The following is a 12,748-nucleotide window of genomic DNA, read 5'->3' on the forward strand; positions in this document are numbered from 1 at the left end:
ATTGCTCTGCTATAGTCTCAATGAAGTGAAAGGTAGTGAGTAGAATCTTAAGGAAAAAATGTTTGCAAATAGAATGAATGTGAAAAATGAGGACAGAAAGGATTCCAGACTGACACCTGGTTTCCTGGATTGTATAATTTGAAGGATACTGAAAATGGAAAATTGTGGGTTCGGTTTTAATTATGCTAAGTCCAGTAAGAGATACAATGAGAAAGTCAGATTTGCAGTGATGTAGTCAAAGCTTTATCTTAGATCTCTGGACTGGATTTGCATTAAGGAATAGAAAAATTGAGGGGATATCTAAAACCATGAAACCAGGTTTGATTTCCAGGGGAAATTAAGAAGGAACTGGAACCAAGCTCTGAGACTAGATTAAAACGATGGCAAGGACCAGCCAGTGCGCGTTAGAATAAAACAAGAGACTGTAGAATCACAGAAACTAAGAGAAAAAAAAAGTGTTTTGAAAAGGAAGTTTTGGTTATATTTCTAGTATACTGCTGAAAGATCAACTGAAGGAAAACAAAGGAGTGTTCAAAAAATCTGAAAACAGAAATACATTAAGGACCTTGAAAAATGCTTAGAGTCATGGAGGGAGGGGCATCATCAGAGAGCATTCAGTAGTTCCAAATCAGCGGTGCTCCACCGGGGATGACCTTTCACCCCAGAGGACATTAGGTAATGTCTGAAGACATTTTGGATTCTCAGCGTTGAGGACTGCTGTTGGCATCAAGTGAGTAGAGGCCAGGGAGGATGCTTAACACCCTACAATGAATGAATTAGTTCCTCACAGCAAGGAATTATTCTGCCCAAAACACCAATAGTGCCAGAGTTGAGAAATCTTTTTCTACATACTAACAGTAAGAGTCTGTCCAGTTAACCTTTAAGTAGCTCTTTTTCTTTGTTACTTCATTTGATGTGATAATAACTAATACAAAATAGTTCTGAGATGAATCATCAGTATAATTATTCTTTTATTGTTCTCTCCTTTTCCTCACCTCTCAATATCTTTGGCTAGATCCTTTTCTGCTTTCCTTTTAATATTGGAATGCCCCAGGCTCTGACCATGATCCTCTTCTTTCTAGCTTCCTCACTTCCTAATGGAGTTCATGGTTTAACATAAAATCACATGCTAAAAATTGCCTAATTGAGACCAGGCTCTATCTAACTGCTTGCTTTTCCTTTTGGATGTTAAAAAAAAATCCCCAAGGTAGCACACATGCCTAAAAATAAACTTCTCATATGATCCACAAAATCTGCTTCCCCAATGTCACTTAATGGCAACTCAGTTTTCTAGGTGCTCAAAGTGAAAATCAGAGGCACTGCTGGCCCCTCTGCTTCTTTCATAACTCCAAAATCAGGCAATGTTATTGAATGTACCTTCAAAGTATGTCTAGGAGCTGATTACCGTAACATCAGCTTGACTGCAAGGATCTAGTTTTGAACCACCTTCGCCTTTCTTCTGAATGAATGCAATACCCTTCTAATTGATCTCTTTGCTATCCTTATGACTCACAAAACAATAACCAGAATGCCCTGTATAAAGCACAATCAGCTTACATCACATCTTCAAAAATGTTCAATGGTTTTCCATTGAAAAGACTGAAATTCTCCTAACATTTCTTAAGGTTTTAAAAGATCTGGTCTCCTGTTACTTCTCTGCTTATCTTCACTACTTTCCCCTTTACTCACTCTTCACCAGGGAAGCTCTGCTATTTCTGAAACCCATCACTACCTACTAAAGTAAGGCCTTTCCTGAAATGGTCTTTTGCCCTAAAATGCCTTTCAGCCAGATATCCTACATGATTCAATTCCTGAACTCCTTCAATTCTTTGTTTAAATGTCATCTGAATGCATAACTTACTGATAATTGTAATCTCTTACCCCATTCCCATCCTGAAATCCTCAATGTCCTGCTCTTTTGCATTTCCATAGTACTTTTTTACTGCCACATAATTTATTCATTTATTATATTTATAACCTATTGTCTGTCTTACCTCACTATAAATAAATATCCAGAAGCAGTGGCAGTTTTCTTTTTTCCTATTCTACTACTATAATCCTAGCACTTAGAACAAGACCTGTTGTGAAGTAGATACACTTTTTAAATTAGAAACAATAAATTAATTGAAAATCTTGGGGATGCATGGCAATAGCATATCATTCTTGAAAGCTATCCTTTACAAGTTATGCTTCTCATCCTTGGTATTCAATTTATCACAAGTTTAAATATTTTTACCTCCAGAAATGTCTCATTTTTATCCACTTTTGTTTCACAAAAGCCTAGACTAAAATTTCACAATCTTTCCTCTGGAGTCCATTGAATAAACCTCGTCTGAGTTTCTGGTATCCCCTTGGTCCCCAGTCCCAAGCCATTCTTCATACCACAGGCAAAATAATCTTAGAATAAAACCTCAGCATCATATCGCCCTCCTTAAATATTTACATTGAAAAATCATGGTCTTACAAACCTCTCCATGATGTTTAGCCTCATCTCCCAACATACCCTTCCCGCCTTCTCCCCATGAGAATATGCATAAACCCTCAAAAACACATTTTTTCCAGCCATAAATAGATTATGTTTCATTTACAATAAAGCAACCTAACTTCACAGTCTTTCTTGTTGTTCAGTCCAGAAGTTGTGTCCAAGTCTTTGCAACCCCATGAACTCAGCATGGCAGGCTTCCCTGTCCTTCGCTATCTCCCACAGTTTGCTCAAACTCATGTGCACTGAGTCACTTATGCTATCCAACCATCTTATCCTTTGTTGCTCTCTTCTCCTCCTGCCTTCAGTCTTTCTCAGCATCAGGGTCTTTTCCAATGAGTCAGCTCTACCTGTCAGGTGGCCAAAGGATTGGAGTTTCAGCTTCAGCGTCAGTCTTTCAAGTGAATATTCAAGGTTAATTTCCTTTAGGATTGACTTGCAACTAAGGAACTTTGAAGAGTCTTCTCTAGCACCATAATTCAAAAGCATCAATTCTTTGGTTCTCAGCCTTCATCATGGTCCAACTCTCACATCCGTACATGACTACTGGAAAAGTTTTGACTAGATGGACCTTTGCTGGCAAAGCGATGTCTCTACTTTTTAATATGCTGTCTAGGTTTGTCATAGTTTTCCTTCCAAGGAGCAAGCATCTTTTAATTCCATGGCTGCATTTACTATCTAGAGAGATTTTGGAGCCCAGGAAAATAAAATATGTCACTCTTTTTCCCCTTCAATTTGCCATAAAGTGATGGGACCAGATGCCATCCATTATCTTCATTTTTTGAATGTTCAGTTTTAAGCCAGCTTTTTCAGCCTCCACTTTCACCTTCATCAAGAGGCTCTTTAGTTCCTCTTCTCTCTCTGCCATTAGAGTGCTATCATCTGCATATCTGAGCTTGTTGATATTTCTCCTGATAGTCTTGATTCCAGCTTGAACTTCAACTAGCCTGGCATTTCACAAGATGTACTCTGCATATAAGTTAAATAAGCATGATGACAATATTCAGCCTTGTTGTACTCCTTTCCCAATTTTGAACAGTCTGTTATTCCATGTCTGATTCTAACTGTTGTTTCTTGACCTGCATACAGGTTTCTCAGGAAACAGGTAAGGTGGACTGTTATTCCCATACCCTTCAAATTTTTCCAGTTTTTTTGTGATCCACACAGTCAAAGGCTTTAGCATAGTCAATGAAGCAGAAGTCGACATTTTGCTGGAATTCCCTTGCTTTTTCTATGGTCCAACAAATGTTGGCAATTTCATCTCTGGTCCCTCTGCCTTTTCTAAACGCATCTTGTACATCTGGACTTTCTTGGTTCACATACTGTTGAAGCCTAGCTTGAAGGATTTTGGGCATTACCTTGCTACATATACACATGTATATTCATAATTTGAATGAACTCGATGGATGAAACATTGAACTATAAAAGCCCAATTTATGTGTACATATTCATATACATATATATATATATAAATATATCTATCTGCTACATAGACTGAATATTACAGTTTATTTATAAGATGCTTACCTAATGATTCTGAAAACACACTCTAAACATTTGCTTCTCTGTTCTCCTTTTTTATGTGTTTCTTGCTATATCTTATAGATACAAGATTTATTCATTGAAGTCAAATTATTTTTCTCTCTAAGGCATGGGTTGCAAACCACTTATCACATAAGAGAAATGAGTGAAACAGATTGGGCATAGCATTAGGGATACAGGTGAGAGAGGCAAGCTGAAGACATGCTTCATTAAAACAGCAGCAGCTGATTGATTCTGTTACTCTGGAATGTTTGTCTTCTTTTGATAGACTATCTTATATAGCCTTAGTTTTTAAGAAAAAAAAAGTTTGATTTTTAAAGTGATATCTTCTAATATTAAAGTTAGAATCTACTTTTAAAAACCTTTTAAAAAAACAAAACTTTAAATTTAGTGCTCAGCCTACCATTTTGCAACCTCTTCTTTCAGATAGCTCTAATTTGCATCTCAGCTGTTGTGCTTGTTTAAATTGTAACTATGAAAGAAAAATTTAACTATCAGAAGGCATCTTGTCTTCTAATTTCAGGTTACTCACATAGGGAGACGATGTCAAAATTGCCCCATAAGTACCAACAAATTTTTTGCTTACTGACTAATGCATAAAAATTCATACTTAGCATTAGATGCATCCCTAAGGTTTATATAGAATGGATAAAGTTTTAAACTGTTATGTAAAATTTAGTGTTTAGAAGTTAAACACTTTTACAGATCATTTGATCCAAAGCCTTTATTTTTATATGCCACATAATTCATGGGCTTCCCAAGTGACTCAGATAGTAAAGAATCCACCTGCAATGCAGGAGACTTAGGTTCAGTCCCTGGGTCAGCAAGATTCCCTGGAGAAGGAAATGGCAACCCACTCCAGTGTTCTTGCCTGGAGAATTCTATGGACAGAGGAGCCTGGTGGGGTATACAGTCCATGGGGTCACAAAGAGTCAGACATGATTGAGTGACTAACACATTCACTTCCACTTTCATAATTTATAGAGTAACTAGGACTAGTTCTTAAACCAACTTTCTGATTCCAAATATGTTGTTTTCTAGTCTTCCATGATATCTTCTGTTTAGCTGGTAGTTCAATTGAAAATTTTGGCTCGGTTTTGTTATTTACGGTAGGTAGGTGGTAGATCATAACAAATAAGTTTAAAGAACACTGAGTATGTTTTAAAAATGATAAATCACATACAATATTTACCCTGATATCCAAAGACAGATTTGTTACTTTCTGGATACTGTCAGAATTATGTACTTTTATTTGGTTTCCTTTTCCTATGACAGAGCTTATGCCAAGTTGATGTAGTCCTAGTGTAGGCACTTGTGGCTCAGCTGGTAAAGAATCTGCCTGCAATGTGGGAGACTGGGTTTGATCCCTGGGTTGGGAAGATGCCCTGGAGAAGGGAAAAGCTACCCACTCCAGTATTCTGGCCTGGAGAATTCCATGGACTGTATAGTCCAGGGGTTTGCAAACAGTCGGACACGACTGAGCAATTTTCACTTTCATTTTCACTTTAGTGTAGATAAATACTACATATTGTAATAAAATTATTAAAATTGAAACCATCTTTTCAATTAAGCTTTAAAAATATTCAGATTGAAATAATCTTTTCTTAAGAATAGATTGCTGATAGAAGCAGAAGTTTCATCCCTGAAGTGGTTTTAGAATTCGTACATATTCTAGCTCTTAAATATAACTTTTTTTGGGTTTTGGGGGGAGGGTTTCTCCATTGCTATATGAGCTTGATTGAAATAACAATTATCTAGGTATTGAAGACCATTACTAAGCCAAAGAATTTAGTAATGTTCAGAATTTGTGTAGTCCTTACCTTACTATTGGGCTTCCCTGGTAGCTCAGCTCGTAAGAATATGCCTGCAGTGCAGGAGGATCTGGTTCGATTCCTACCCATTCCAGTATTCTTGGGCATCCCTGGCAGGTCAGGTAAAGAATCTGCCTGCAATGTGGTATTGACTAATTTATGAGAATTTAATCTGATTCACATTTTGTGAACCAAAAATGTAAATAATCTTATTCTTACATATGGACACCCCCATCCACATCCCACCACACACACACACCTTCTTTACAGTGTTGTTATATCTGTGTTTTACTAGCATTGCATCAGAGGATAATTAACTTCATCAAAATGGACTGAATTTTCTGGTATGTATAAAGGTAACAAATCAGGAACAAATGAAATATGTGGCAACTTCAATCTATCCTTGTGTTACCAATATATTCTCAAATTATATAGCTAACTATAGGAATTTTGTTTTAAAAAAGACAGGATTTCCTCAGTTCAAATGTTTGAATCCTCCTTTCATAGATTTTCCTCTTTCCTTGATTTAAAACAAATGTCTTTAGTGACTTATATCTTTAGTCTACTGAAGCTGGCACTGTGACAGATACCTTACAATCTGCAGCTGTTAAGGATTAGTAGTTTAAAGCAGTAACCTCTAATTGTGTTACAATCAAGCTGCCAATTTTTTGGCAAGATTTAAGCATTTCATTCATTCAACTAATATATCTCTATAAAGAAGAATGCCTCAGGCCTCAAAACTTTGTCTGTGTATTTAGAGAGCTTATTAGGAAAGAAATCATCTGTCTGGAAAAAGCCATCAAAATGTGTCTTCTACTTTGTGCAAAAAAATGAGAAATGCCTTTTGTTGTCTGGGTAACCACACACCTCTGCAATCTCTTAAACATGACATACTGCATTAGCGCCTCTAGTTCATTGGTCTCTCTGTCTAGTGTGGGAGCCAAAGAGGCAAATTAGAGTTTCATATTCTCTCCATGCTTCCAATCTTATGTGTTTGGTTGTTTTTCAGTCTCTCTCAAGACAAATGGCGTAACCATCCTGTGTTGGTTATTCATTTCAGTCTCCATTCTAGGCCAAGAACCTGTTTACTTTTCCTGTGTTTTCCCATTTTTTGTGTTTACCTGATTGATTTTGAACTTCTCCATAAGACCCACCAACAATTTGCCTTCCACTCTTCAACCAACATTCATTCAATATGAGATTCCCTTTTAGATGACTAATGCAATCCTCCCTATCAGGTTTCCCTGATAGCTCAGTTGGTAAAGAATCTGCCTGCAATGCAGGAGACCCCAGTTTGATTCCTGGGTCAGGAAGATCCCCTGGAGAAGGACCCCAGTATCCTTAGGTTTTGCTTGTGGCTCAGCTGGTAAAGAATCCACCTGCAATGTGGGAGACCTGGGTTCAATCTCTGGGTTGAGAGGATACCCTGGAGAAGGGAAAGGCTACCCACTCCAGCACTCTGGCCTGGAAAATTCCATGGACTTTATAGTCCATGGGGCTGCAAAGAATCTAACACGACTGAGTGACTTTCAGTTTCACTTTCAATGCAATCCTGGTCAATCTGGATTATTTATTTCTATAGAACTCACTTCTAGTGATTTCCTAATTTGGCCATGGTTTCCCTAACAATAAGACCATCTTGTTTCTGTCTTCTTGTTGTTCATCTTCTGTTCAATCTTGCTCTTTTCAGTGATGAGAATTACTGAGCATTCAGTATGTTATGAGTCATTAAGGATGAATACCTAGTAACATCTTCACCTGGTTGCCATAATTCCCTGAGAATCATCTTGTCACTGATGATTCATGACTTTAGGTTGAATTTATTGGGTGTGACCATCCTTTACTCCATATTCTAACTACCTTAGTTGATACGGGAATGACATTAGAGATTCCTTGATCAAGGAACCAGAGAATAACTATGTGGATTTAAATGGCTCTATAACTCATCAGTGTATCTTGTGCTCAGCATTTAAAAGTAACATTTATTCTAGTAATGTGACTTAACTTCTATATATCCTCTTGGAATTCACCATTAATAGAATTTTCACCAGCCAGCTTTTCTGAAAAGTATCACAAAATCAGACTTCTGAATGTTCCATGATCATTAGGAATTTGAAGTTTTAACTGTTAGCAGAACAGGAATATAAATATAGAATGGAAAGATAACCAGCTCTTTTTTGAGCATGAGTGAAACAAAATGAAAATATTAAATTAAAAAAAGTGGAACTTGGCATAAAATATGTCCTATTTAGCAAGGATACCACTAGGACAGAAAAATCATATAGTATATTAACATTTTATAAAGGCAAATTTGGGCTTCTCTGGCACTCAATCAATAAAGAATCTACCTGCAATGCAGGAGACCCAGGTTCTATCTCTGGGTTGGGAAGATTCCCTGGAGAAGGAAATGACAACCCAGTCCAGTATGTGTGCCTGGGAAATCTCATGGACAGAGGAGCCTCATGGTGTACAGTCCATGGAGTCTCAAGAGTAAGACACAACTTAGCGACTAAACCACCAAACATCACCAAAGGCAAAATAGGGTATTCGTCTATGTTCATGCTGGGCAAGTGCATGGTAAAAGATTGCTCCAGTGGTGTTAAAAAAGATAAATATGCTCCAAAAGGCTTTATACAGTTAATAATGGTTATTTTCTCCCATTTTCTCTCATGTTTATAAATTTAAGATTTATGTTCACATGTCCATACCATTTGTTGATAAATTTACTTTTAAATACTGCCAAATCAAAAACAGCAATTACATTTAATTTAAATGATACTGAAACACTTGAAAATTATTTTGTGGTTTGGCTAGGATAAATCTTTATATTTTACCCATTTATAAATATTATTTGTATGGAATGTTTAGATTAAATTGTATTTCAGAGTACTTTTCATTTAACTTTAGGTAGCTATGAGCTATCATTGAGTAGATGGATAGTATTTACTCTTAGAGTAGAGAAATAAGGCATTGTAATATTTCAAAAGTTTAGTTTTTAAATCAATCAGTGAAAAGACTGATAATAAAGGTCATTAGAAATTTCTAAAGGTTCTGTGTTTAATTTGAGCCATATTTTCCTTCCTTAAGATCTCAGTAATCACACAGCAGATGGTGACTTGCAATTCTTATTTCTTGGCATCTCATGTTCTTTTTGAGAAGTTCAGTCTGTTTGCTTTTAACCCAAGCACAATTTAACAAAATGTGCTCACTAGTAAAACACAGAAGATACAGTCATCTGTTAAAAACCCACATTTCCACTTGTAACCAGTAAAGATGCTTCCACTTGTAAGCATCTTAACGATGCTTTTACACATTGATGACATGTCTAGTTATAATCACCTTCAAATAATTGTTTCTAGTCTTGAAATAATACCCCTGAGAATTCCTTCTCACTTTTGGCTATGCACAATAAACTTGATCATGTCAAATTAATTATTACACTGGCTTCAGCTCAAAGTGATCAAGTTAATTGAAGGGCACAGAGCATACGTTATTTTCCTTGCTATCTATTCCCAATGAACTCTCTTACCTTTGTCTCACAATAATTCAGTAATATACTATTACACAGAAAATCCAAGCTAGCAGATTTAATATAAATGACAGAGTTTGTAACTTTCCTCGAAAGACATTTTAATATAGCATCTCTCTAAATGTGCCTATTTGTATTAGCATTCTTTTTTGATTTTAAATCAAATTATATATGGTAAGGATGCAGAACAACTGGAACTTTATTAAATTGCTGAAAAGAGTGAATATTAGTAGAGATGCTTTGAAAGAAAATTCTAACCCTATCTATTCAAGCAAACATATGTATACCTTGGGCTTCAGTAGTTCTATTTCTTATTAAATATTCAATACAAATGAGAGTTCGTGTCCACCAAAAGATACCTACAGGAATATTCATAATTTTTATTGTAATGGCCTAAAATTATTAACAAAAAAAATACATATTACCAGTAAAATGGTAAACAATTTGATATATATTCATGAAGTTAAATATTATCCAGAAATAAAAACAATTAATAACTGACATACACAACAATATGGATACATGGACATGATGTTGAATAAAAATCAGGAATTGAAGAGTACAATGATGTTTATGTGGATTTGTTTAAACTAATCTATGACATTAGACATTAGAATTATGCTTATTCTAAGAGAAATACTAACTGGTAGACGTCATAAGTGAACCTTCTACAATTCTGGAAATATTCTAACAAGGTGGTAGTTAAACAGGGGCAGTGATAGGTAAAATTCCAATGAACTGTATACTTAGGACTTATAAAATTATATAGCTATAAAAAGTAAGAATAATGTATTTTTTAAAATCTATATAATAATTAATACCTGATCACATTAATATGATTCCCAAATAATCTCAATATATAGATATAGAAAGCTCCACCAATTTGCTTTTGAAAATACTGTGGTTTGTTGTTTTGTTTTCTTTTAGTGTCCTGAATTTAGAAGGCCCAGGGACATTGCAGTTGACTGGGTTGCTGGAAATATCTATTGGACCGACCATTCTCGAATGCACTGGTTCAGTTACTACACTACTCACTGGACCAGCCTGAGGTACTCTATCAACGTAGGGCAGCTGAGTGGCCCCAACTGTACCAGACTCTTAACAAACATGGCTGGAGAACCCTATGCCATTGCTGTAAATCCTAAAAGAGGGTAGGTTAATAACATGGTTATTGATGTTTCTTGATATGACTATCCATTTTTAGAGATTGTCCCACCTATGTTCTGTAGTGTTGTTTCTAGATGAGTGTTCAACATATAACAGAGTCACAAGACTTGTGAAAATCCCTCTACTCCTTCTATACAAAAGCATGTCCTTTTCATACCAAATGGTGGTGAAAAATTTGTGTTTTTCTCTGAACATTTGTATAAATGTACTTTATACATTTATTGTCTGTATATGTTATGTGTACATTCAGATTAATGAAACTGATATGAAAAGTGTAACCACTATTATTAATCTAAAACTGAATTTTTGAGATGTTACATATAATGTTTAATCATTTCAAGTATAAAGTATTAGTGATTTGGGCTATTTCTGGTAATAAAAAATGAAAGCATATGTATAAACAAACTTAAAAATTTAATATAAATATGTCCTTTATTTTACTTGATTTGTATTTCTTTTTTATTATTTTTCATTTGTAAGCACTGACCAAAAAAGAAATAGGGAAATGTTAAATAAAGCTCCTAATCATCCATAAAGTGGATCATTAGATCCTGAGTAAAAGGAAACAATTGTTTACTTAATGGAATTATGCAATGTGGTATCTTCTAAGTGAGAAAATTATTTCTGTTTGAGAAAATAGTTTATCATAAAAGAAAGCATATTGATGTATCAACCATAGTAAAATGAATTCTGTCACAATAAGAAGATGGTTTCAAGTGTTAGAGATATTCTTCTTCTAAAGAAATTTTCAAAATTGAGCTTTGGGAATCAAGTGAACTACAGTTTATCCTGCTAAACAATAACTCTCAAATTTTAGTAGGCGATATGGGCTTCCCTCGTAGCTCAGTTGGCAAAGAATCTGCCTGCAATGCAGGAGACCTGGGTTCAATTCCTGGATCAGGAAGATCCCCTGGAGAAGGAAATGGCAACCCACTCCAGTATTCTTGCCTGGAGAATCCCATGGACAGAGGAGCCTGGTGGGCTACAGTCCATGGGGTTGCAAAGAATCGGACACAACTGAGAGACAAACACTAGGGTATGACTATTTAAAACCTTGATTCCTACGGCCCTCTCTTGGAGGTCTTTCTATACATTTAGACTTCGTCCCTTCATCAGGGACTCTAAGGTCATTCGCGTGCACAAGATCTTTTCAGCCCTTGTTTGGGGCTGTGCCAGCACCGTCACCAGGCTAATCAGCTTTGACCTGTCTCTTCAGGATGATGTACTGGACCGTCGTTGGGGACCACTCCCACATAGAAGAGGCGGCCATGGATGGCACTCTGAGAAGGATTTTAGTACAAAAGAATTTACAGAGACCTACAGGTATGATATGTTTTCCACACTGTCTAAAATATGAAATAGCAGGGTGAGGCAACATGAGAGAGTAGCACTGACATTTATACATTACCGTGTGGAAAATAGATAACTAGTGGGAAGCTGCTATATACCACAGGGAGCTCAGCTCGGTGCTCTGATGACCGAGAGGGGTGGGACGGGAGAGGTGGAAGGGGTGACCGAGAAGGAGGGGATGTGTGTATATATATAGCTGATTCACGTTGTACAGCAGAAAGTAACAAAACATTGTAAAGCAATTACCCTCCAATAACATAGAATAACATGTGAAATAATATGCTAAATATGATAGTGTTGTCGTGTTTTCTGGTTCTGTTTGGCAACGTAGTCATTTTTGAAAGCAGACAAAATAATTTATAGCATGACTTTATAAAATTCATTAACATTTCATGTCATAGTTTCCCAACTTGAACCTCAGGTTTTTATCATACTGTTGGTGATATTATGGGGATGTTATTTGAAAATTACCTAAGTTATAAGGCTACTAGGATTTCACCTGCATGAAATGTTGACAGTTTATAGCACTGTATTAGGATGTTTCTACAGCTATATGTTAATGATATTGGGAGAGATGGTAAACTGCTAGAGTATAAGAGACTAAATGGACAGAGAGGTGGTAACATGCAAGTAATTTTTGTGAAAAAGAGGTATGAAAGACATTCACAGCTTCTTTCAATCTAGCTTTAATCTCCTTTCCAGCACGTCATCTAAACCATCAGTCCAGTCCACACTCTGTACTTCCCAGACTGCTTCAGAACTCAGCTTTTTTTCTGCATTCCTGTTCTTTCTCCCACACCATTTTCCTCTCAGATCCCTCTTCTACAGTAGCCATCCAACTTCTCTGCACTTAGCTGAATCTTATCA

The 12,748-nt window shown here is 36.2% G+C and overlaps 1 protein-coding gene across 1 annotated transcript in view; it reads left to right on the plus strand.

The window, feature by feature from the left end:
• The window catches only part of LRP1B (LDL receptor related protein 1B), a 2,070,284-nt gene that overhangs the window by 1,931,455 nt on the left and 126,081 nt on the right, over nucleotides 1-12,748 (plus strand). Inside the window, exons 78-79 of the mRNA XM_043894665.1 lie at nucleotides 10,292-10,515; nucleotides 11,748-11,854. Coding sequence (XP_043750600.1) covers nucleotides 10,292-10,515; nucleotides 11,748-11,854 — 331 coding nt within the window. The remainder of the gene's footprint in view (nucleotides 1-10,291; nucleotides 10,516-11,747; nucleotides 11,855-12,748) is intronic.

This window comes from Cervus elaphus, chromosome 33, assembly GCF_910594005.1.
Source record: "Cervus elaphus chromosome 33, mCerEla1.1, whole genome shotgun sequence".
In the NCBI taxonomy this organism is placed as follows: Eukaryota; Metazoa; Chordata; class Mammalia; order Artiodactyla; family Cervidae; genus Cervus; species Cervus elaphus.